The sequence below is a fragment of the Heloderma suspectum genome, chromosome 5, assembly GCF_057233095.1.
Source record: "Heloderma suspectum isolate Gila_16-S chromosome 5, 16-S_ref, whole genome shotgun sequence".
NCBI classification, from domain to species: domain Eukaryota; kingdom Metazoa; phylum Chordata; class Lepidosauria; order Squamata; family Helodermatidae; genus Heloderma; species Heloderma suspectum.
The window spans coordinates 8,299,650-8,324,527 of NC_139462.1; the positions used below are offsets into that span (position 1 = coordinate 8,299,650).

The following is a 24,878-nucleotide window of genomic DNA, read 5'->3' on the forward strand; positions in this document are numbered from 1 at the left end:
GATGGGAGTCGCAGCCCCAGCACAGCTGGAGGGCGCCAGGTCGGGCAAGGCTGATGGGGGGCGGGCCTGGCCAAGCGAGGACCAGCCAGCTCTGCCCCGCTCTGCCCGGGCGTTGCTAAGGGAGGCCTCCTGCCGCGTCCACCAGGGAATCACTACGGGGGTGGTTGCTAGGGGCGGGGGCGCGCGTTGCTCAGCAGCGGTTGCCAGGGGGCGGCTCCGGATCCCTCCCCCGTCTCTCCTGGAACAGCTGGTCCTGTCGGGCTGTACCATTACGGCGAGCCGGGGGCGGGGAAGGAGAGAAAGAGAAGGCCGGGCTGGGGCGCCGCGGAGAAGGCGGAGCCGCAGCTTCGCGGCAGGCAGGGCTCCTCGACAGCGACGGCGCGGGGAAGCCGCCCGTGCCTGCGCGGGGCCCCTTCTCCCCCCCAGCTTTGGGGCGGTTGGTACGGCCCCCGTCCCCCGGCCCCCTCCCCGTCGGCTGGCCGGCGCTGGGCTGTCAGACAATGGCGCTGCTCCCCGCGCGGAGCCCCCTGCTTCTGCCCCCCGCCCGAAGGGGGCGCTCCAAGGCCCGGGGCGGGGCCCAGCTCAGCGTCAGGTGAGGGGAGGGGGCTTCTGAGCGGCAGGGAGGGCTGGTGGGGCGGGGGGGATTGAGGGGGAGACCCCTATGGGGCACATGTGGGAGGGAGATTGAGGGAGGGGCCTCTGTGGGGAAGATAGGGGGCGGGGACCCCTATGTTGAACATGTGAGGGGGAGATTTGGGGAGGGGGATCCCTATGGAGAAAATGGGGGAGGGGAAATAGGGGAGATTGAGGGAGGGGAGACCCCTGTGGAGAAAACCTGTGTGGGGAAATTGGGGAGGGAGACCTCTATGGGGGGGATGGGAGAGTTTGGGGGAGGGGGCTGCTGTGGGGATAATTTGGGGGGAGATTGGGAAGGGGCCCCTACGGCGAAGATGGAGGGGAGATTGGGGGGCTATGGGGAAGATGGGGGGGACTGAAGAGGTGGGATATGGGGAAAGACTCTATGGGGGATGTGGGGGGGGCTGTCCTGATGCAGATATGCAATGTGTGCACGCGCATTGGAGTGTTAACAAGGCTTGGGGTTAGTGGAGGGCTGGGTGGGGCTTCTGGGGGGATTAAGTGTAGATGAGCACTTGGGGGTATTTGATGAGAAAAGGAGGGGTTTGGGAGGGAGGGGTTGTGCGATGAAGTTTTAGGGTGCAGGGGGTTGCCCTGGTGCAGAATGTTTTGGGGTGGTAATAATGGGTGAGGGTGGGAGTACATGGGGGAGTTGAGGGTGGTAGGGTAAGATGGGGAAGGGGGCAGGTGTGGAAGGGGAGGGAGAGGGTGTCATGGGCGGAAGAAGGCCAGCGTGGTTCAGAACGTGCAGGGCAGGGGTGAGTAGTGGGGAGAGGGCTTGAGGGGCTTGTGGGAGTGCAGTGGCTGAGTGGAGGGCTTGGGCAGAAGCTGTGGGCTGAGGATTTAGCAGTCAAGGTGGGCATTGGCGCATGGGTGCAGGGGAGCGAAGCCTAGCAGGTAGGGGCTGGGACATGGCGTGCGTTGATCCTGAAGGGGTTGTGGGTGACAGGGGTAGAGTAGAATTCGGGGTTTGCCTCCACACAGAGTATACAGGGCAAGGATGGAGGTCCGAAGGGAGGTTGTGCAGGGAGTGGAGTATGGGTGGTGGGTGCATGAAGGGTTTGGAGCAGAAGCTTAGGGAGTGCAGGAAATAGGTGGGGAGTAGGGAGCATTGGGGGTTCCCGAGAGTGGGAAAAGTGGGTGCGAGTCTGGAAACGTTTATTAGTTTGCATTCTGCTCTCTCTGTGGGATTCAAGCTGGCGTCATGGCATTTCTTTTTAGAAACCAAATGACTAGTTAATTCCAGCCAAGGACACCTTAGAATGAAAAGTTCAGTGCTTGCTCGCCTAAGCATGCTTTGTGGAAACAGATCCCTCTGGTTATAATTCCAGCTCTACCAGGCAAGTAGTTTAGGATTGTAGGTCCAATTCGCTGTAGCCTGCCCTCCTCTCACAAAGTTTATTCAGAGGTCCAAGTCTTCCCAAGGCCCATCCTCTATGGGCATAAATAGTTGGGTTTGATCAAGAGGCTGGAGAGAAAAGGATAGTGTGATCAGCTGGGGATGTAAAGGTGTATTGAAATACAGGAATTATTGAAGGCAGGTAGTAGGATGAGGTGTCTCTGTAGGGTAAGGGGTGTTCTGTAGATGCTTTGGGACTCCACTGGCACTTTTCAGTGTTGGTCTAACAGATAAGGGCAGTGCCAGAGAAGAGGCTGAGAAAAGAACAGAGTCTTAAGACTGAACTGTGGATAGACAGCATGCAGTGCTGGAATCAAGAGTTGTGAGACTAAAGACTGAACCACTGAACAAGTGGTTCAAAGGCAAGGAGTGCTAAGAAGAGAGGCTGGTGTTGACGCACAGAATGCAGAGTCTCCTGAATGCCTAGAAATGTAATCCTGGCACCTCAGAATTGGAGCTATTTCCCATCCTTCTGATGAGGCACTTAGGGTAGATGAAATTTGGGGACATGTTGTTGAGCTGATAGAGGCTTTTTAGGCACAAGATGGCTTGTGAGAGATGAGAGGGTTGGATGGGCCAGTTTAGGACAGAGCAAGTTTGAAGTGTTTGCTTTGCAGGAAAGATTGAAGGAAAGATGGGCTTTAGGGTAGGATTCACTGGTATGAATAGGATGCAGCACGGATGGACTTGGGTAATGGCAGCTGTTTCTCCTTCATCATGGGGCTTGCTGTTGAGCAGTTGGTTGGGAGACAATGTTATGAACTGAAATACATTAGACAAATGAGGTATTTAATATACTCGCATAGAGGTGGTTGAAGCCCTGTACAATTGAGACGATACATTCAAGCCATTTAGAGAGAATAACATTGAATCAATAAATCTCAGATACCCTGCAACTTTAGATTCTAGAAATATGCAAAAAATATTTTCCATCAGTGTGTTCCATCGTGTGTTTGTATCGAGCATTCCTCCCTTTTCCTCGCAAATGCACCAGGCGAGAATGAGATGCTAATTCGTAAAGGGTGTGTGTGGTGCGTGTGTGCGCATGCCTCTTAAGTCCTCCAAGGCAGGCACAAAGAATAGCGGCCTTTCTGTTTGCGATGTATTTACACGGCTGTCTGTGTGAAGGTTAAATTCCTCTTCCTTGTGCAGTGGCAAATTAAATTAGTCACAAGTGAGTTGGGGGGGGATGACTGGGAGGAGGAATTAGGTGTGGGGCTGTGTGTTACAGCTGTTCATGTGGGAAAAAAAACACTGTTTTCAAATATTCCTGGGCAGTAATTATAAAGAATGCAATATTTGGGACCTGGAATTTGTTGTGAGTTCTGATGACTTAAGCATTTCTTGATTTTAAAAATAAAACAAATGGCTTCTAATGGAGCTTATTAGCTTGCAGGAATGAATGACCTTGGGAACTGAGCCGCTGTTTCAGAGCTACTTTGGGAATTTCATTCTTGAGAAACATCTGTAAGTGCTGAGCTCCATACCACATTTGCCCACAACTGTAACATCTCCTCTTAAAATGTCATCTGTTCACATTCTCCTACCAGCTCTCTTTGGCATTCCATTCCGATTTTTTTCCCATTCCTTGTTTAACTTAATGGTTCTTTTCAATTCAAATTGAGCAAGAGGGAGAAGAGAAGCAGTAGTTTCACTGCATACAGTGTACTTCCTGCATTGCTAAGCGATGCTTGCAAGATGCAAGTTACAAGTTACAGATACAAGTTTTGCACAGTGTGTGTGGAGGGGGTGGGACATTCCTCTGCTTTAAGGGGAGAACTATCCCAAGATAATGTTTTGTGTCTCTCCCAAGCACTTCAAAATGAGTGGGCTGATGCAGGGTGCTTGGAAGTTGAAACGCAAACTAGTAAAAGCCCTGGCTGTGTGTCAAAGGGAAGGAAAATAATGTTCAGTGTCCTCTAAATAAAAATTGCATAAACCCACAAAATGTGCAGCTCCCATGAAATACACACTGATATTTCTATATTTCCTCTTCAGTGACCATTTGAGCAGGAAGGATAGTAAAATGATTGCCATCGAGGGCAAGAGAGACACTTGGTGCCTAAGAGAACAATCCTATGGCCGCTAGACAGCCATAGGATATGTTTTTCCAGGAACTGACCTCGGAGCCCATGCTCTGAGGTCGGTTCCTGGAGAACCGACCTCCCCCCACTTCCGTGCTGCCCTGGAGGCAGCACGGAACAGCTCCATGCTTGCAAGAGGAGCACGGAGCGGCTGAAAAGGGGGGTTCCTGGAGGGCGTTCCAGGGCGTGGAGGGTGGAAATGCCTGTACAACACATCCAATGTGTCGTACAGCAGCCTCCTCCACCACTCTGCCCACCCGTGGCTAGACAGCTGTAATCAGCTGTCTAGTCGAAAATCCAGGGCAGGAGAAGTGTGGCAGGAACAATCCCCTGCGTTCTTCTCCTGCCCTGCATTGGATAGGCGGTCACCTAGCTGAATGGAATTGTGCCCTTAGTGGTGTGTCTCCTTCCTAAGCCATCCCTATCATCAGTTCCTGGAGACTCTTCCCTTACCCATTCTGCTTATTCCCATGATGTCAGGCTTGATTGAGTCTCCCTTCCCACATCTGCACTAGTGTGAAAGAACTCATATCTGTTGCAAGTCTTGGTGAGATAAAGTTAGTTGGCAGGTTGTGCTATATTTGATGGGGATGCCTGTGAAAATAACACCATTTGGGATGATGACTCATATAGGTGTGAGGGAAGTTGTACTTTCAGACTTATTATGTGAATCTCTCCAAATACATCTTCTGTGAGGATCTGTCCAGCCTGTGCAGCAAAGATTCTTTGGAAAGCTAGGTTTGAATAATCTGATGGGTTTTTACCATAAAGATGCATCTATGCAAATGTACTTGTGAGTAGTCCCATTGGCCTCTGTGGGTCTTATCTGCTTTATCTGGGTTGTGTGTGAGTGTCTGCTGAATGATTTGTAAACTTCCACCTACAGTGTGGAACTGGGAACAGGTAGTGAAATATTCTTGCATGAAGCTCTCGTGCTACAGGTCTACATGGTGTCTTGGCTCACTTGCTTGAGGTGCTGGAATAGGTGAACATAAGAAAAGCCCTGCTGGATCAGATGAAAAGCTTATTTAGTCCAGTATTCTGTCTCCTACAGTGGCTAACCAGGAGCTTCTAGGAAGACCCCAAGCAGGACATAAAGGCAATAGCTCTCTCCCACTGTTATTCCCCAGCAACGGGTAGCCAGAGGCATGCTGCCTCTGATCCTGAAAGTATTATATAGCCTTCATGACTAGTAGCCACTGATAGCCTTATCTAATCCCCCTTGAAATTTGTCCAAGTTGGTGGCCACCACCTCACCTTGTGGGAATGAATTCCGCAGTTTAACTATGTGCAATGTGAAGAAGCACTTCTGTTTGTCTGTCCTAAATCTCCTACCTTTCAGCTGCATGGGATGACCCCACTGGGTTCTAGTATTGTGAGAGAGGGAGAAAAACCTCTTTCCATTTTCTCCAAGCATGAATGGTTCTATAAGCCTCGATCAGGTCCTCCCACTTATTCACCTTTTTTTTTTAAAATAAGCCTTGAATGTTACAATCTTTCCTTGTAGGGGGGTTGCTCCAGTCCCCGGATTGGTTTGGTTGCCATTTTCTGCACCTTTTCTAGCTCTACAATATCCTTTTTGAGGTTAGGCAACCGTAAATGTAGATAGAATTCCAGATTATGATATTGGCAGTGTGGTTTTCAGTCCCTTTGCTACTGATCTCTAATATGGAATTTGCCTTTTTCACAGCTGTCTCACACTTGGTCGACATTTTCATTGAACTATCCACCATGACCTCAAGAACCCTTCGCCATCAGCTCAGCCCCTATCAGTATATATGTGACATTAGGGTTTTTTGCCCCAGTGCGTATTGCTTTACACTTGCTTACACTGTACCACATTTGCCATTTTATTGCCCATTCACTCCGTTTGGAGAGATTCCTGTGGAGCCCTTTGCAATCCCATTTTCATTTTTATTTCCTAAACGACTTGGTGTCATCAGCAAACCTGGCTACCTTGCATCTTCCAGATTGTTTTAAGGTTAAAAAGTTAAAAAGTACCGGTCCCACTCCAGGTCCGTGGACACCCTTTTGATATGTTCCCAACAGAGTGAGGCAGAGCAGCCGTGTATGTGTGCTGCCACTGTGAGAATCTATATTGGGCTTGTTCCGTTTGCACTTAAAGTATCTCTCCTTCAGACTGCCTACCACAGTTTTGGCACTAAATTGTGCTCTGAACATCAGGCCTATTCTGCTCTAGGTAGCCTCCCCCACCCCGACATATTAAGCCATTTGTTCAGATATGAAGAAAAAATCAAATATTGACAGTTCCCAGCCTTGCATCTCATGGAAATGTCCCTGAGGCCTACAGTGGTGTGGGAAACACAGCAACATGGTTGCTCCCATAAGGAAGCAGATTGTGTGTGCTTCCAGATGAGGCTTTTATTTTGCAGTTGCGCAGCCTCACTCACTGAGTTTTACAGGGGGTCCAGATGTCGCCTTCTACTTGCAACTCTCCCGTATTTTCCCACCACTCCTTCTGTCTTTTTTCTTTCCACAGAAAGTCTGTTAAGAAAGAAAAGACGGAATCGTCACACCATGCCTTTTGATTGTTAGCATTAGGAGACCTCCGCCTGGAAGCACCCTCTGGGGGTGGGGTGGGAGCTGGTGAGATGATTCCCTCCCATGGTTTTCGCTGTCATGTATCTTGGTGCAGTTTTTCTCTTGCTGTGTTTTTCTTCCCCCAGCCCCAAGTAATGTGCAGTCTTAACTTGGCATGAGAAGTACCCACAAACACACAGAGCACTCATTTTCATCCTGAGGTCCCAACGCCTGTGTGGCCAGTTCTCCCTGGCCACTGGTGCTGCGGTCTGTGTGCTGCTTGGCTGTCAGTCCCAACAAACACATTCTTTTGTGCTGTGCTTCCCACAGGATGCCGTTTCTGTGTAAACAGGAAGAGGAATGCCAGTGACTCTACACTCCTTCACACCGTGTGGCAGTTTATCCTATTGAATGACCAAACTTTTCAGTTAGGCTGGAAAAATCAGGCAGCCCCTTTCTTCCTCTGGTTTGTCTGTTTCAAGCTATTTCTGTTGGAATAATAGTGTTGTTTTCTGAATCTTATTTCATTACCCCAGTTGCAGATGAAATGAATAAATGAGACAAGCAGTTTTTGGAGAGGACCAAATATTGTCTACATTAGGGACCATGGGTTGCATATGTTCTCCAGCACACGTGTTGAGATCTTGGGTGCTTCCAAACAAGGCTTTTATAGCACCATCAGCCTGCCTCAGTTACAGAATTTTACAGAGGCCAGACATCATCTTCCACTTGTAACCCTTCCCTGTTTTCCCACTGCTGCTTCTGTCTTTTTAACTGCAGAAAATCTGTTAAAGCAGGGGTCCCCAACCCCCAGTCCACAGACTGGTACCGGTCCGTGGCCTGATAGCAGTGGGGCCACAGGGGTGTGCAAAACCCCCTCACCTTGGGTCTGCGCGGGGAGGCGATCCGTCCCTCCCCCCCCAGAAACCTGGCCGGCCCTGGCCAGCTCCACTCCGCAGCGAGTCCACAGAGTTGCCGGCCAGCTCCGGTCGCTGACAGACTTCCAGCCACTGGGACACAAATGGTGTCCGCATAGCGGATGCCATTTGCGTCCCTGTTCTTCAAGTAAATCTTTACATAGCCGATTACTGCAAAGAATAGGGACACAAATGGCATCGCCATTTGCGTCCCACCAGCCGGAAGTCCACCAGCGGAACCCCCCCCCCGCCTAGTCCGTGGAAAAATTGTCTTCCACGAGACCAGTCCCTGGTGCCAAAAAGGTTGGGGACCGCTGTGTTAAAGGAAAAAAAGACAATTATTTGTACAATGCCTTCTCATAGGTAGTGTGAGGAGCAAGGGAAGTACCCATTGCCTAAAAGGATAGGTGCCCTCACTGCTACTTTTGAGTGCCAAGAGCAGAGTGGTTGTGGGCAGGTCTGAAGAATGGTGGTCCAAACAGAGTTGGAGCTGAGACTATGCCACGGTAGCTAAAGCTTTGGCAGTGCTGTGGGGCACCATGATTGTGTCATCTGGGCAAAGCTTGGGTGCCATGTGGACTTAAAAAAAATTATACCCCACCTACTCTAACTGAAATTGTGAATGCTGTTTACAGTATATGTGAAATGTAGTAAAATAGGCAATTGAGCAGTTAAAGTCCCTTGCAGGCAGGGCTTCCTCACCCAAGCTGCCGATTATATCTCTTGTTGCTCCCAGTGGCAAGTGCAAGAAGTGTGGGAGGGAAGCAAAGGTGTTTGTAAGCCTTAGACCAGTCCTCTTTTGTTCCACCTTCTGCTTTGCTGCTCCATCTCTGGGTCAGAGAAATACCCCTGTCCCAGAAATGCTTCCCTAAGCTGTTAAGAATTCTTCACAGACTGGGACTTCCTCACCAGGCATCCGATGATGCCTCTCTGGCTCCTGGCTTCTGGTGGTGGACATAAGGAGATACTTGCTGCTGTTGGAAATATAGCCCTGTCCGCGTTGGGAAAACACCATTGTTCAAGTTGTATAGTCCAATCACGTTGCCCTGCAACTTGGGTAAAGCTGCAGCCTGGAACCGTCATAGTGCAGCTTTTGCTATAACTCTTTTCCTTGGATGTCTCTTCTCATGCCCTCGCCCACAAAAGTGTGATTCCAATTTACAACAGTCTGTTTCAGATACTTTGTCCTCAAGTCAAGGGAATAAGTTATTCAGTGCCGTCACGCTTCAGCTTCGCAAATAACAGAATAATAGTGAGTTGTGTACATATTGATCTAATGATTAGACATTGCAAACATAAGATAAGTTGCAGTCCCGAAGACTTCACAACTAATTTTGCATGTCTAGAATGGCTTTTGACATTTTTTCTTAACTGCAGGCCCCACATCATACAGCAGTCTGCCTTTTGAAAGCCATTCATGATGGCGATCTCCTGTTGATGGGGGAGAAGGTCCAGCTGGCCACACCCAAGCTACTGTTACTGTGGCTGATGAATGTGAATTGAATGATGGGCGTGACAATTTATGGTGACTGTTTTATTGGCTGCTCTTGCTCTTGCATACAAGTTTTTTTTCCTACTCAAGGGGTTGGTCATATGATCGTATTTGGTGTGTCTGTTTTAAACAGCAGTCATAGGAGGATTAGGATTGGAGCCGTGCCATGGGGGGAACCATTTTCCTCTGCACCACAGTCTCTAACCAAATCCCGCCCCCCGGAGCTGCTGCTGTTTTTTTTTTTTTTTTAAATAAAAATGCATTAAGTGCAATCATGCATTGAATGTAATGTGTCGTTTGACCCTCAGATGAATATTTCAACAAGAGAGTCCAAGTTGTATAGAATAATGGCTTGAGGGTTGCTGTTGTTTTAAAGAGGTGAAACGAACTAGAGGGCAGCCCAGGAGGATGGTACTGAAAATAACTGAGAACGTATTGGTGTGTTTCTTGTTGTCAGTGTTTCTTTACATACTTAACATAAGATAAAAGGTTTTGAGTGGGAACTGAGATGGCCTGCCTTTCGTTGTGGATTTTGGATGACAGATAGAAAAGCGTTTCCTCTTGAATACATTTTCCGAAACAAAAGTGGAGGCAGGGAGTGGGTGGAAGAGGAGAAATGCTACCATTTATTTTTGGCGAATGGCAGCTGTGAGGATGATGTTACCTGCAAGTTGAAACTGAAGAGCCATCTGCCTAGGCGCTTATTTAACTCCTCTTCACAATATGGCAAATGAGACCTGTTAAGGCAGGAGTATTCCTAAGCCAATTACTTTGGACTTGATGACAGCCAGTTTATCACCTGCTATCCCCTGGGTTGAGGTATCTCCTGATAAAACTGGGCATTTATTTTCCGTGAATCCATAAGGAGAAGATGCTGTTACATGTGCGGTTGCACAGTCACCATTGTATTTTGACACAGATACATGTGATTTTGCAGAGATCTTTGCATGCAGTTGTGTCCAGCCTGCCGTTACGTTCAAGGGTCTGTGGACCGGAGTATTAATCCTCTACTGGCATCGGAAGGGGAATGCAGCAGGATATCTCTAACTTCTTTCTAAAGCCACACACAGGGCAGCAGTTCTTTTCTGAATTGCCTTATTTATTAACATATCTTTAAGCAACCCTTCGTCAAATAGATATCAGGGCAGTAGGGCTGATGTCGAGGGTCCGCATGATCAGGCACCTGCCCAGGACCCTCAGCTTGTTAGGGAGCCCACTGCCAAGAGCCCCCTTGACCTGCTCCTCCTTTTCACTACTGCAGCCTTCTTGCTGATCCACCTCTTGCCCTGGCCCAGGGAGATGTGAAGAAACAAGCAAGCAAACAGCGGTGCTGGGGAGGAATAGTAGTAGCTGCCATGGCCTGCTTGCTCACAGGCTCTTTGTTTGGCAAACAAGCAGGTGGTAGCAGTGAGGAGCAGCAGCAGCAGCTGATGACAAGGGTGCTGAGGGAGTAGGCTCATTGAGTGAAGGGGGGGCATTGAGGATGCTTTGCCCAAGGGACCCACAAAACCTGGAGCTGATGTTGCGGGGGCAGCTCCAGCAAAATAGGACCAAAAATGGCCACAAGACCATAAAATACCAAAACAACTAAAATACAGTTGTAAAAACAACTTCAAGAAGGCAGTAAAATACAGTGGGACAGACTAGCATCTAAAATGCCCAGGCAAACAAACGTTTTAACCTGGTGCCGGAAGGATAGCTAAGCAGGTGCCAGCCGAATTTCTATGGAGAGGGTGTTCCACAGAAGGCTGTCTCCCTCCTTGACATGTATCGTGTGGAAGGTACTTTATGAACCTCCCTAGCAGGTCTTAAGACATGGGCAGGCTGGTCTAGGGAGAGGGACTGCAGCTCAGGGGTGGAGCACCTGTTTTGCATGCAGAAGGTCCCTGGTTCAATCCCCAGCAGCATCTCCAGGTAAAACTCCTGCCTGAAACCCTGGAGAGCCACTGCTGCTAGTCAGTGACGACAATAGTGGGCTAGATGGACCCACGGTCTGATTTAGTGTAAGGCAGCTTCCTATGTTCGTTTGAGAGGTGCTCCTTCAGGTATTTGGGTCCAGAGCCATTTAGACCTTTAAAGGTCAAAACCAGCACCTCTTATTGAGCCTGGAAGCAAATAGGCAATTGGTGCAGCTCCCTCAGGATCGGTGTAATGTGATCCCATCTGGTCACACTCATTAAGAGTCTGACAGCTGCATTCTGCGCTAGTTGAAGCTTCTGGATCATGTTCCAAGGGCAGCCCCATGTACAGTGCATTACAGTATCCAATCGGGAGGTTAGCAGAGCAAGAACTGCATGGCTAGATTATCTCTGTCCCTGAACAGTCGGAAGTGGCAAACTGGCCAAACTTGGTAAGAGGTACTCCAAGCTATCAAGGGTCTCCAGTCATGAGGCTAGGTCAAGGAGTACCCCCAGCCTACACACCTGTTCTCTCAGGAGGTGTGCAACCTCAGCTAGAACAGGCTGCATGCTCCATTCATAGACATAAGAGCCATCTACCCACAGCGTCTCAGTCATACCTCTTATTATTATTCTCATATTGCATCAGGATGATGGGGCAGTAAGGATGTTGTCATCCCTATGAATCCAGGATAATGGGGTGGGGAAAACACCACTGGCCTCAGGATCCTATCCCTTCCTGGAACTTCACTCCCCCTCTTCTAGTTGCCCATACCCCTTCCCTGAGGGGGGCACTCTACTGTCAAAGAAGCCCTGTAGTAAGGGATATATTTGGTGGCGATTGACCTAGTTTTGTAATGTACATTTGTTATTGTTACTTGTTAGAGCTATACATCTCTCATCACCCCTTGAATTTTTAAATAGGGTTTTTAAATTTAGGAAGTAACTAGGTCTTCAGTTCACAAGGAACTTCCCCATACTTAAAAGGGGGAAATAGAACATGGGAAAATTAAAACTTTCTGTAGACGTGGTGTGATGTTTTGTTTGTGAGCCTTTGAACCTTCTGGGATTTCCATTAGGTATTTTTCATTGAGAACAGAGGTCAGCCTGGATGGATTCTTGCATGTCCAGGCTTGCCTGTTTGACCACTTGGCATGCTTGTGGTCTGTTGACTGTATTACCTTGCATTGTGCTCTGCCCAGAGGGAATGCGTAGTGATTCAGACTTGGAATGAAACTCTTCTTGGAGTGCTCCAAGTGAAGTATGCCAGCACAATACTTTGCTGCTTGGTGTGGGTGGGGGCTCAGCATGAAACACAGTGTGCAAATGTGTCTTGGTGGCCCCACAATGGAGAAATTGTGTCTTGGTGGTAGCTACACTGCGTTCGTTATATCTGAAGCTGCATTGTGGAGTGCAGTGAATTGAGAGAAAGATGCTTTTGTTTCTAGCATGAGCAAAAATGGAAGGCGAGTAGGTCCAATTGATGGATACACTCAAGCAATTCGTGCAGAGAGCGATAGATGCAGAAATTGCAAAGAAAAAGTGAGTGGGCAGGCCACCCATAAGAGAGCATTTTGCAAAATCCTGTGGAAAAAACAAAGATGGATTTCTGCTACGTTTATGCAAGCACTGGCAGTGTTGGAACAGCTCACGCTTTATTGTCGGGGCAATCGGTTTCACCAAGCCCAGGTTCCATCAGCCTCGAATCCTTTTTAAGCATCACCTCTAACTCTGTCTCTTATTTCTCTTTTCAGCTGTAGCCGCCTTCGGCAAATTCAGAGCATTCTGACTCAGAGCAGCAAATCCCAGCCAGATGGAATACTGTGCATTTTGGGTAAATTCTTTTAGTTATTAATATGCCTTGACAGTTTTACTGAAATGTGCAAACTAGACTGAGAGGCCTGTGGAGCTTCAAAACTTTTTGAATATTCCCAGTACATAAGAGCTAGCTTGGTGTAGTGGTGAGAATGTTGGACTAGGGGCTGGGAAACCGGGGTTCTAGTCCCCACTCGGCCATGGAAGCTCACTGGGTGACTTTGGGCCAGTCACAGACTCTCAGCCCACCCTACCTCACAGGGTTGTTGTTGTGAGGATAAAGTGGAGAGGATGAGGAGGATAATGTAAGCTGCCTTGGGTTCCTTGCAAGAGGAAAAAAGGCGGGATATAAATGCAATGAATGAATGAATGAATGAATGCAGAAATATTGTGAGGAATGTGGCCCATCCATTAGCAGGCAGGAGTGTTTTAGTGAATTAAACATGGAGCCCCTTAGAAACAAATGGAAAGAAGAGTCCAAGAAGGCAGTCTTTAACCTGTGGTGGAGAGGGGCCTTATTAGATGTTTCAGAATCAACTATTTAAACCTGTAGCTAATGCAAAAGAAGTGTATGGTTTTTAGTATTTACTGGTCTTCTAAGAGGTATATTGAGGCAGGGCAAATGATGAGGAACTGTAGTTCAGTGGTTAGAGCCCCTGTGTTGCATGCAGGAGGTCCCAGGTAGTAGGTGATGGGAGAGACCCCTCTGCATAAAATCCTGAAGAGCTGCTGCTGGTGAGATGAGGCAACACTGAATTAGATGGACAAGGTAGTCTGACCAGCGTAAGGCAGCTGCCTGTGTTCCTAGGTGCAAGATAGAAATTGATGTTCCTAGGAGGAAGCCAACGGGTGTCTAACCACTCTTTATCTGTCTCTCGTTCCCCCCACCCACCTCCCACCCTGGGCTTGAAACTGGCTTTTCCTTATGACTCTTTTCTTTGCAGTTTGCCCAAGGAGAACAGTGTGGTGGAAATAAGTGTTTTGCTGCTTCATAGTGAGTAGGTCCCCAGATATGTTGCAATGTTTATATATACAAAAAAAAAAACCCACTCCTGGGCTGTCCCTAGTGCCTCTAGGTTATCTACAAACATTGCAGGGAGATAAGATACCATAGGAGATCTCTTCAAACCCTCCCTTAGTTGAGGGAGAAGCTCCTCCTGGCATTGAAGATGTTGCCATTGTCAACACTTCAGGAAATGCTCCCAAGTTTGGAATGCCTGACGAGGGCGACGCTCTGACTGCTGCTACTGCTCCCTCATGATATGCTTGCTGTAGGGCAAAGCCCTGGCTGCAGCATTCTTCACCCTGAGCATCGGGTCCTTTGAACTGTCCCTGCTAGTTCTCCTGGGCCTTCTGTTATGGCTTGGGTCCCATAGCTGGGATGGGACCCCTCTCCGTATTCTGACTTGTCTGGCTGCCATGAGCAGCAGAGTGAAGCTGGGTGCCTGTTCGTCCTGGCAGCCTGGCGCACCCTCATTTGTCCTACCAGCTTAAAGCAACACATGTTTACGATTTCTCCTAGAAGTGCCAGATCTACTTGACTTGTTCCTGCAGTCTTGCTTGATGGTCCAGTCCTCCAAGAATTGCAGGGTGATCAGGGGGTTTTGTGGGGAAGTAGCTTTGGGGATAGCCTGTAGCATATCTCAGTATAAGTGAGTACAACTGTCCTCTCAGACTCTGTGGCTAGGCCACGTGCTTTCGATGGGCCCTGGATCCATCCCATGCAGGCTGTACGCCCAGAGCATCCTTAGTTGCTGAGAGACTGATTCTGCAAAAGTAGAAAGAGTAACTCTTTTTTCTAAGAGTACTGAAGGCTGACAGTGCAGCTGACCTCCTTGGCTGTTCCTAAGAGATTTATCTCTAAATATGGAGGCAGGACTGACAAATTTCAAACAATCTGGTCATGCTTCCTGCATGGTTATGAGTAAGGCTGATGGTGAAGTGAGATGTGATGTGAGTTATACTTTTCTGTTTTTCTTTCTCTCTCTCATTTTCCCTTCCAAAGTGGATCATTGGAAGGCTTGTTTCTCTCTTTTCTTTCTTTATTTTGAGTTAGTAAGATTTATGTGCAAGCCTTTGTTGCATTTGATGTAAAGAGCCGTTGAGGACAGACCACATGAAAAGGCTATAGATAGGCTGGAAAAATGAGCATTAAATGAGTTGCAGCTTGGAAAAAAATGTGCATGGTTTTTCAGAGTCGCAAGCTGCTCACTATACTGGGCATGGGATATTATCCATCCCTGAGTCAAGGGGAAATCTTTGTGGTTAGGGAAATGAAAACAGAATAAGAAGCAATTTAGGAAGGCTTATGATGATGAGAAGAAACCTATCTGATTTTACAATATCCTGACATAGCAGTCTCGCTCTCTGTCTGGCCCATAGGCCTAGTGCGGCTGAGACATGGTCTGTCCTGTCCGGCCATGATGATTGATGCAGTTAGTGCCATTTCTGACTGGCTCTGGCTTTTTCATTGAAATCTCAGCCCTGCAGAAGGGCTGCAGTCTAGACCTTTGCCAGAAAGTTGGTGTCAGTTGGCTTAAATCAAAGTAAGAGAGACTTCTTGGATCCCTAAAGTTAAAACCACTGTGGATATGATAAGAGGCTGTGTGGAGACAGAAGTAAAACTCTTTGCCCAAAGAAATTCAGTGTGGTGAAACACAAATGTGTCTTCACAAGCTACATATATGATGTCTGGTTGGGGTGTGGGCAAGTGCTGCATGGAAAGACCACTTGTGAAAGACTACCTAAGGAACTGCATGACCAGTGTTAAATGACTTGGCTGTTCGGGTTATGGGAGGGGTGATAATCAGTCTGCTGCTGTCCTAGCCACACTTATGTGAGCACAAGCCCCATTGAACTCAGTGGGACTTGCTTCTGAGTAAGTGTGCATAGGATTGCAGCCAAAGTTTCTGGATTTGAAGAGAGCTGTTGACAGACTTGCCACTCCCCATGACCACAGGCATGTCTAGCTTCAATAATCTAAACAAATATATTACTAACATAAGCCCTATTATATACATAATGGCCTGGTTCCCATATCCCACATTTTACAAAATTGTCAGGGGAGAGACAAGCCAGAGGTCTGGGTTTGGACACAGTGCTAAGCAACCCATAGACAGAGTGTCCATGATTTTTTCAGCCGCTCCCGCTTGCAGCAGGAGCGATTGGACAGCATGCACCAGAGCACACTTCCTTGTTCAGGACAACCCACAATTAAAAGAAAGTGTGAACCAGGCCATTGCGTAGCAAAGATTCTTGTTCCTCAATAATGGCTTCTGGCAACCCTTCCCTTCTCCATATGAATAATGCTGGAATTGCCCATAGTGCTATACTGTAGCTTTCATACATTTCCATGATGGATGGAGGCCACACAGGTGATCAGAATTAATTTTCAAGGTTTGCATCCTCAGATCTGGATATTAAGATGCATGCAGACGTTGCTTAGGCCAGGGGAAATAGAAGTGCATGAGGAATCAGTTTAGGGGTCTCTTCCCTGTATTCCTGGAGGTGAGGATTGTGAGCTGCAGTATCAAGATGGGAGGAGCTCCTGGATGTACGACATCGATGGAAATGTAATTAAGACGAAGCTGTGTTGGCAACATAGCAAAAAGAGTGCTTGGCATATATATGTGGGAGTGTTTAATGGTAACTCCATTATATTCAAAGCTCTTAATTCTTTTATGATTTGGGGATTTTTCCCCTAAATTAAAAATTGCCAGGGGTAGGGGTGGGGGGAGGAAGATCAGCCAAGTGTCAACACTATTCCTGGGTCATGTGAATGAGCAGTATATAAATATTCTAAATTGTATGCTCTGCTTAACTTTACAAAGTACCCGAATGGCCTGGTTTTCTTTCTACAATTTCCCTGAGTTCCCAGATCTGGTCCATGCTTATAAATCTGGATTTGTTGGCCACCCCTGAGCTGTATCCCAGCATAACCCTGTGTGAAAGCTGAACTGAACAGTTACACCGGAAACCATGTCGTTAGAGCTGCAACCATAGTGAAGGCTGCCAGATGTTAACTGTGATCAGATCCTGTATGGCTTTAACCCTTTCTCAGGAAGCATGGGCTTGATGGGGCCTAATTATACATTTATGGTGGTAGGGATTACATATCTCAGATTTCTGTGTGATTGGTCCCATCTGAAACAAATTTGTGAATTTTAGCCCTTTTAATAAAGGCCCCTCAAATTATGCCTAATGTAGGATTGCTACAGTTCCAAGAAGCTACAAGGGAAACATTGAGCCAAGCTGGGAATGGGTTCTCTCTTTCCCTCGCCCCATGTGACATTTCTGCCCCCTTGCCTTTGTTTTTTCCCCAAAAGTTTGGTTTCTTTTTATCCCTTCCTTTTCTTTTCCTTGGAAAGATCTGCTGCTCTCTTCTGCCTTGTAGCTTCAGGGATAGGTTTTGCTTTAACCCCAGCTCTGAAGCAGAGCTGGGAAATAATTCAAGCATGTTGCCATCATCTTCAGAGTTTTAGGTTCTCAGGTAACCAGGTGCCTGGGATTTACCACTAGCCCTCATCAAAATGATTGCCAAGTTTCAAGCTAGTTATACTGCTCGCCTGTCGTGGATAATAATATGTTCTGGGTAACTTGGTATGGAGGTTTTGCAGTAATTGGTGGTTCTTTATTCCCTTTGGGCCACAAATTTAGATACATCAGTATATGTAGGCAAGCAGACTATTGGACCTATTTGTAAGGATGCTGTATTTCTGGGGTCCCTGGCATGGTGCCTGCAGACCTTGGCACCCACCAGGCTCCCTGCCCCTCCTGATTTTTAAGGTTCCTTAAGTTACTTTTCTTTTAGTCTCATCAGTTTGCCTTCTTGGAAATGGGCATCTTGTTACTGCCTATGTCCACCGCAGCAGCCATTTTGTGAATTGGAAGCCCTCCAATGGCAGCCATTTTGTGAGAATGCTTATGCACTGTCTCAAAATTCCAAATGTGCCCTTCGGCCCAAAAGGTTTGGGGACACCCTGCCATATTTGATGTTGGAGAGTGGTGTGTGTCTCCTCCTTGCAAGATGTGTGTCCACGGGGTGGACATGTGTGGTTTGACTGGCTTGTTTGAATGAATTATTTAGGCCAAATTTCGAAAATATTTCGTGCCTCAGTGATGTAACTTCTGAGCAAAAGTTGCAATGAAATCTAAGTAAACTAATATGTTCTGTAAGCATGGGTGGCCTTTAATCAATTGAGAACAATGATGGTTGTCCAAAATATTACCTTGGCTGCCATCCTAAAGCTCTTGGTAGAAGCTCTTATCTCCTTCTTCCCACCTTCCAGTTTAATGAGTAGCTTGTAAGCGTGACTGCCTCCCACCCCCAGGAGAGATGAAGCTTTAACAGTAGGGTGAAATATATCCTCCCCACCCACCCACCCTGCACTGTTTTGCTCCTGCTCTCCATTTATGATGCAGAAATGTGAAAGATAATGTTTAATCTGGAGTAAGAGCGTCACGGGTGGGACTAGCGCCCCTTTAGGTCGCTCTCCCAAAGCCTACAATTCTCATCGTGCCTCTCAGCAAGGCAGGCCTTTGGTATGATTTTTCTGATGGTTGCATCCTGCAAAGCTGAAGGTTATTTATTGGAAACCTGTCAACTCTCTCCTGCCATGACTCAGAGATTTGTTCCTTAATTCTTATGAGCTCGTGTTTTAATCACAAAGCTTGCTGCAGAAGGATTGGGTCGCCAGATTAGTTTATTAGGAACCTTCGATCAACAGCATATCAGTGAGAGAGAAATTGTATTTTAGAGACATATGTGGGAAGTGGAATTGCTAAGGAAGCACTCTCAAATCCTGCTGCTCTGCACTATGGTTTGGACAATCTGCAGTATCCCATTCTTCTCGCCCACCATATGGGGAATCAGGTCAGTGATTGGATGGGTAGCAAGTATTTAAACACAAGGATCCTGTGAATAACAAAAGCAAGAAGGAATGCATATTATGTCCTGTATATTGAAGTAGCAATTGATCAGAGAGGCTCGTTAATTGACATAGCTGTGAGATGGTGAGGTGTGAGTGTAGCCGAGTCAGGAGGGCAATGTACATAGAGAAATAAAAGGAAATAAGAGTGTTCAATATCATCTGCTACAATCGGTGGGCAGTATGAACCTTTCAGGTTGGCCAGGCCCGGTATAAATACTAGGAACCTGGCCTCCTGGCCTGATCTTCCCTGATCAGCAGAGCAAAACTTCTGCTTCTTGTGGCTCAGGTTCCTAGCCTGTCCAGGATACTGTTACCTGACAGTGATCATCCAGTGCCACTAGGAACTTCACATCCATCCCCTGTTCTTAAAGCCCAGCATCTAGTAATTGAGGAGAGAGGCTGCCATAATGGAGTGTCCCTTGGCTTCTAGCCACAGATAGGCCCCGTCTGAACTAGATTGGCCTTCAGAGAAGGAAGAGAGATCTGAGCACATAAGGAAACCAATTCCATGCTTCAACAGCAGCAACAAAAAAGAAGCAACAGTGGTTTAAACAAAGACTAAATATCTGGAATATGGGATGGGTTATTTATACACAAAGAAAGGATGTTAAGGTAGGGCTTGACCATCGTCTGTTGTGGGAGCAGCATTTTTTATCGTCCTATTCATCTGTTTCTGACACCATCTGTTGCTCAGTGTCCTCTGGGGCTCCCTAGTTGACCTTAGTTTCACAGTTCCCAATTCCACACTCATTCTTCAGATTAGTGTATCATAAAGGGATTTAAAACTGTTCCTCAATCGTTCCAAATCATGTGGTGGCCAGAGGTCATCTGGTATAAGCCATCCCTATCCTTTCTGGGCTAGTTTTGTGCTTTGTATGAGTGAATAGATGGTGCTCTTCTCATTAAGTTGCTTTATCAAGTCATTTCCACTAAAGCGGTCTGTGCTGTTTTAAAATTGTGTGTCTGTTCTAGTGTTCCCTTTCACCTCTTCTATCCCTCCTTTTGGCTCAGGGTCATCTATTATGAGAACCTCAGGGCTGGTACAAGTACTGCAGATACCCACAGGTAACCTGGAGGTTTGGCCAGGGTCTTGCTCCAAAAGAACTGTTTTTGTCATGACCAGGCATTCTGGGAATCTTGGTCATACGCAGTGGCTTGCTAGCTTCTTGCAGGTCTCTGACCAGCCCTCTTCTTTTCAGGGGCTGATTCCTGTTTCTCCACAGACATTGGAGGGCAGTTGGACAGTCTCACTTGAAGCCACTGGTGGAAATCCCCAAATTGCTTTGGATGCAAATTCAGTACCTTAAACAAGGAGATAATTGAAGAATATGAGATCTGTTCAGATGTGCATGAAGAAAAATATTAATTCCTAATGCAGAATTTTTTTCTCTGTACAAGGTGTCCCAACTGAATGCTCATGGATATGCTCAGCACCAGTTCTCATTATTGCAGTGGTTGGACAAATAGCCAGCTCAGTCACAGGAACGGTAGCTGACCATATACATAGTCATCCAGATAGCTGGTTACATTTGGCCTTGCAATTGTCTGCCCAGTGAAGTCTGAGCTGCTTACATGAACTGGAAATGTGTGGTCTAATTCGGGGTGGGCAGCATGTGGCCTGCAGGCCACATGCAACCCCCTCTGTCACTGAATTTGCTGTGCTGGCAGCAAAAAGCACCATGCTTTTGCAAGGAAAAATGACATGCGGAGAGTGTGTGCCTTGTTTGCAAGCAGAATTGCGCTCCCAGAAGGCTCCTGGAAGAAGCACAGTTCTGCTGCCAGTCAAGGTGCGGGCTCCCTGCATGTTCAGTTTCCTTGCAAAATTGTTGTGTTTTTTGCCACTAGGGCAGCAAATTTGGTGGCAATTGCAGCAGGGGTGGGCCAAAGTAGATTTTACATGAAAATACATGTAACTTTCACCTGTCTTAAAGGGGGGTGGGCCTTAACTATTTCCCCGATCAGTCATTTTCCCACTCAGAATTGCCTCCCGTAGCTGCTTTTCCCTCTGAAGGGGAAAAAGATGCATATACCAACAGATGGGAAAGCAGCCGCTGGGGGAGGTATTCTTGAGAATAAAAATTGTTGGCGGGGGGAAGGCTTATGCATGTCCCTCTACCCATGCTCTGCTCCAGGGTTGCTTTTGTTTGTTTGTTTTTAAATTGGAAATAAATTACATACATGGGTGCGTTACGACCCTTAGTTGAAAAAACGAATGACTCAGGCTGTCATGTACTTCATTTTCAATTGCATAACACTGTAATGTTCCAGATCCCATGTCAGAGTGGCTCATGTTAGAGTAACTCCAAGTAACTCAACTCCTGGAGTGGCTGAGAGCAAATGTTATCCTGCTAGTTTGGCAGCTGTAAAAAATATTTCTTGTCACCTTGGACGGACAGAAATATAGCTCCTAGTTAATCCAGATGTGTGTTCCTTGGCTATAGTACTTGGGTATGAAACAAATATGCTCCAGTCATGTGCGCAGTTCTCTGGGCTTGGAAATATGGTTGGATGGGTGGTCAAACTAGCAATATTTGGCCAGTCAAGTGTGACCACTGCTTCAGCCATGGTCAAATCGTTTAGAATGAAGAAATATCTCATTAGTTGTATTGATGCAGTGTCCTCAGTGCTTTCCAGCTTTAATATGATGTTCCCCTTAGTTATGGGTATCTGTGGGCATGCGTTTTGTCCTGCATGTTGTCCTGCCAATAAAAGAAGACTTCATTTTCTTTAAGTGTTGTTTCTTTTTTTACCCTTCAAGGTATATTGGGTGCCACCATTTGCTGCCAAAGCATAGAAGTCTTGGGAGGAGGCACAGAGTCCAGATGTCTTCATATTTTAGTCACTTCCTGAGTCCTAATGGGTCAGCCCAATGGGTTTTATTCTGTAATTGTTATGTTTTTGTTACATTTTAATGTGTTTTATTGTTTTTATTTGAAATTGTTTTGTAAGTCACCTTGAGTGCCATTTTTTGGTAGAAAAGCAGGGTATAAATCAAATAAATAAATAAAATCTTGAGATTTAGAATGAAATGGCAGGTAATGTTCTTTCCCCAGGATCTTACTGTGTGTATCTCCTTCTCCTGCAGGGATCGATAGCCGATATAATGAAGGCTGCCGGGAACTGGCAAACTATCTTCTTTTTGGCTTGTATAACCAGAACAATGAATTTGAAAGATCAGGGTTTCCTGAAGAAGTCCTTGATGGTAAGGAAAAGTAATGCTCTGTGCTACTTTTTAATATCACTCAATACTGGTGTTCCCATTTTGATAAAGCTTTTCCTGAATTTCTCACTGTGGTATAGGGAAGGAGGAGACGACATGGTATCTTGCTTATGTTGCTTCCCTGTAATATCCATGTGGAAAGCAATACAAAGCTTTTCGTGTGGGTTCTACAATCTCCAGGGCCAGGCCATAGAGCAGAAGTGCTAAAAGTGCAGCCCACCAAGCCATTTCTGGCAGTCCACCAGACCCCTGGCACCTGCTGCTTTGGGTTGGCACTTAGAAGCAAGGGATTCCCTTGGAAGCACTAGCACTGCCAAGGGAATCCCTTCCCTTATCTCTGATGAGAGATCAGATATAGCAACCGTGGGGGTACTGGGACAGGGAAGGAGTTGCAGCCTCCAGACCCTCCAGCACAACTGGATTTGGCCCTTGGGGCCAAAAAGGTTGTGCGCTGCTGCTGTCGAAGGTTACGGTGGGCAAGAGAGGAACATGCGAGAAGAGCCAGGTTCCTATTTTTGCTCAGTAGGCTTGTACGTTGAGCCGGGTCTTTTGTCCACCCAGAACTTATGAAGGAGTAATGGAGGAGAAGAATGCATTTCTGTTGCCCTTGGCTAACCATTGCCAACTCCAACACAAGGCCAGAAGGTGTGAACTTCCTTGAGTGACCAGCTTAAATTACCAGTTTAATTACCAGTGACCAGTTTATTAAATTCGGCGTTATTGGAACTTATCTCTTTATAATGTTTTAATTGTTTTAACATGGTGTTTTATTGTTTTATCCTTGCTGTTCACCACTCCAAAATCTTTTGATGTGGAGTGGTATATAAATATCGTAAATAAATTAATAAAAACCGCAGTCAGATTTGGGCCCCCGTGCACATCTCTGTAGACCACAGCTGCTTAGCCGTGAACTCCTTGGGTGGCCTTGGGGAAAGCTTCACGCAAGCTGGATGATTTTACACATGGTGGTGTGCACCTTTTTGTTTGTGGCTTTGCCTACACCTGTTTAGGAAAAATGCCCTTTTTCGCTTTGCCTCCTCTGTATTCAGGAGGGGAGGAGTCATAAGGACTTGAAGAACTGGTGCTTGAGTTGGCTTGCTGTTTCTTCCCTCCCCATCCCTTTTCCATTTTGTCTTTTAGACTGTAAGGGCAGGGACTGCCTTGGCTGTTATTTATGTATGCTGCTGTGGGAACCTTTTCAGCTGAGGAGCAGGGTACAGATGCCACCTGCTTCAGGGTTATATTATGAGGATAAACAGGTTTATTATGAGGATAAACAGGTTATCATTTAAAAAGTATTACTAACACTTGTTTTCAGATTGGTTGCTGTTCTCTAAAACCTTACTTCTTGCTCCTATAGATGTGATCCTACTAATAAAACCAGACAGCGTCCATCTGTATTGCAACCCTGTAAACTACAACTACCTTTTGCCATATGTAGCATTTTGGAAAAACTTGCATTTCCATTGCCTGACTGAAAATGAGGTGAGTGAAAGAGCAAGAAACTCATGAAGAGCAGTGTATGTCTGCAACAATCCATGTATGGCAATTTGGGCTTCCTGTGAAGGACTTTGTAACGATGGCAGGTCTCTTGCTCTTGTGGAATTGGTGTGATCTCTTCCAAGGGGATACTCGTGCAGTAGTCTGACAACAGTCACCCTGCTGTCAGATGGAACAAATTAAACACAGCTAAGAAATCAAAATTAAGATCTGCCTTACTTACAGCTTGACCCTCTGAGGGTGTTTGGACGATCGCGGGGGGGTCGGAGTGTGAGAAAGAAGCCATCGTGGCTTCTCCCCCTGTCCTGTGCATACCATGCATTCACCTATCATTTATATAATTACTTGCCTGCAGCACAGGTTGGCTTGACATCTGAACCCAGCATGCAGCGCGGCTGGCTTCGTGCCCACCCTGCAAACCCTACTGCAAGTTGTGGGTTGTAGGATGGGTATGGAGCTACCCCTGCTGCGCCAGGTTCAGACGAACGCCAACCCATGCTGCAACGCAGGTAATTATGTATACAATGGACGCTCAGGGGCGGAGGGAGAAGCCATGATAGCTTCTTCCCCCCCACGGTCATCCAAGCCTGGGACTATGCATGTTTACTTGGAAGTGCCACTGTGTTTGTTGAGGCTTCCTCCAAAGTAAGTCTGCGTAGGGGTGCAGCCTTAATCTTTGCTTTATATAATTTCTTTATCTTATTTTTAATCTGCCCAATAACGAAAGTTCTCCAGGGAATTACAAAAAGCTAAAAGAATAAAATACAATATAAAAAAGTGAGATATGTCAAGATGTTAGCTAAAAGCAAGGCATGCCAAGTCCCTTGCTTGCAGTTGGCTCACAGTACTTGCCATTTCAATGATTTTGTGATTAAAAAATAGAGTGCAAATTTTTGATTTTAAGGCTTGATCCAGTCTGATGCTCATGTTGCAATCTCCATATTGCTCTGTAGCTGTAGCCACAGGGCAAATGCATCCTATAAAAGTCAGTGGAGCATTCTCTTCCTTTGGTGGCTGCACCAAAATTCCCTGGTTGGTGCATTAGAGAGACCCGGATTTAGAATATCATGGCCTGCCAAAATAATCCCAGTGTGGCAGTTAAGCAGATGCTCTCCATCTGGAGATTAAATGACTTGCTTGGTGGACTAGCAAACTGGTAGCCTAGGAGTTGCTGAAAACCCTCTAGGGGTCTGTGTTGTCAGAAGAACAACCTGCTAATCTGTCATGGGGGATTTGTAAGAGAACCTTTCTGGAAGAAAACTATTGCAAAGTGCTCTGTGTGCATGCATGGGGTTCCTCATTGTGCCTGAATAGCATTCTGCTGCTCACAGAGAATGAGGAGGCCTTTGCATGGCCAGAGGTCCGCACATGCATAGCACCTCCTAGACTGTGGCACCAGTTGTTCTCCTCCTTAGCTTCAGAGGAAGGAGCTCCAGGCTTGCTGCA

The 24,878-nt window shown here is 46.7% G+C and overlaps 1 protein-coding gene across 1 annotated transcript in view; it reads left to right on the forward strand.

Moving 5' to 3' along the window:
- Positions 1 to 246: 246 nt before the first annotated feature.
- The window catches only part of DNAAF9 (dynein axonemal assembly factor 9), a 105,403-nt gene continuing 80,771 nt past the window's right edge, over positions 247 to 24,878 (forward strand). The window contains exons 1-4 of the mRNA XM_084855307.1: positions 247 to 592; positions 12,722 to 12,801; positions 21,798 to 21,914; positions 23,293 to 23,417. Of these exons, the coding sequence (XP_084711433.1) occupies positions 501 to 592; positions 12,722 to 12,801; positions 21,798 to 21,914; positions 23,293 to 23,417 (414 nt within the window). The 5' untranslated portion in view covers positions 247 to 500. The remainder of the gene's footprint in view (positions 593 to 12,721; positions 12,802 to 21,797; positions 21,915 to 23,292; positions 23,418 to 24,878) is intronic.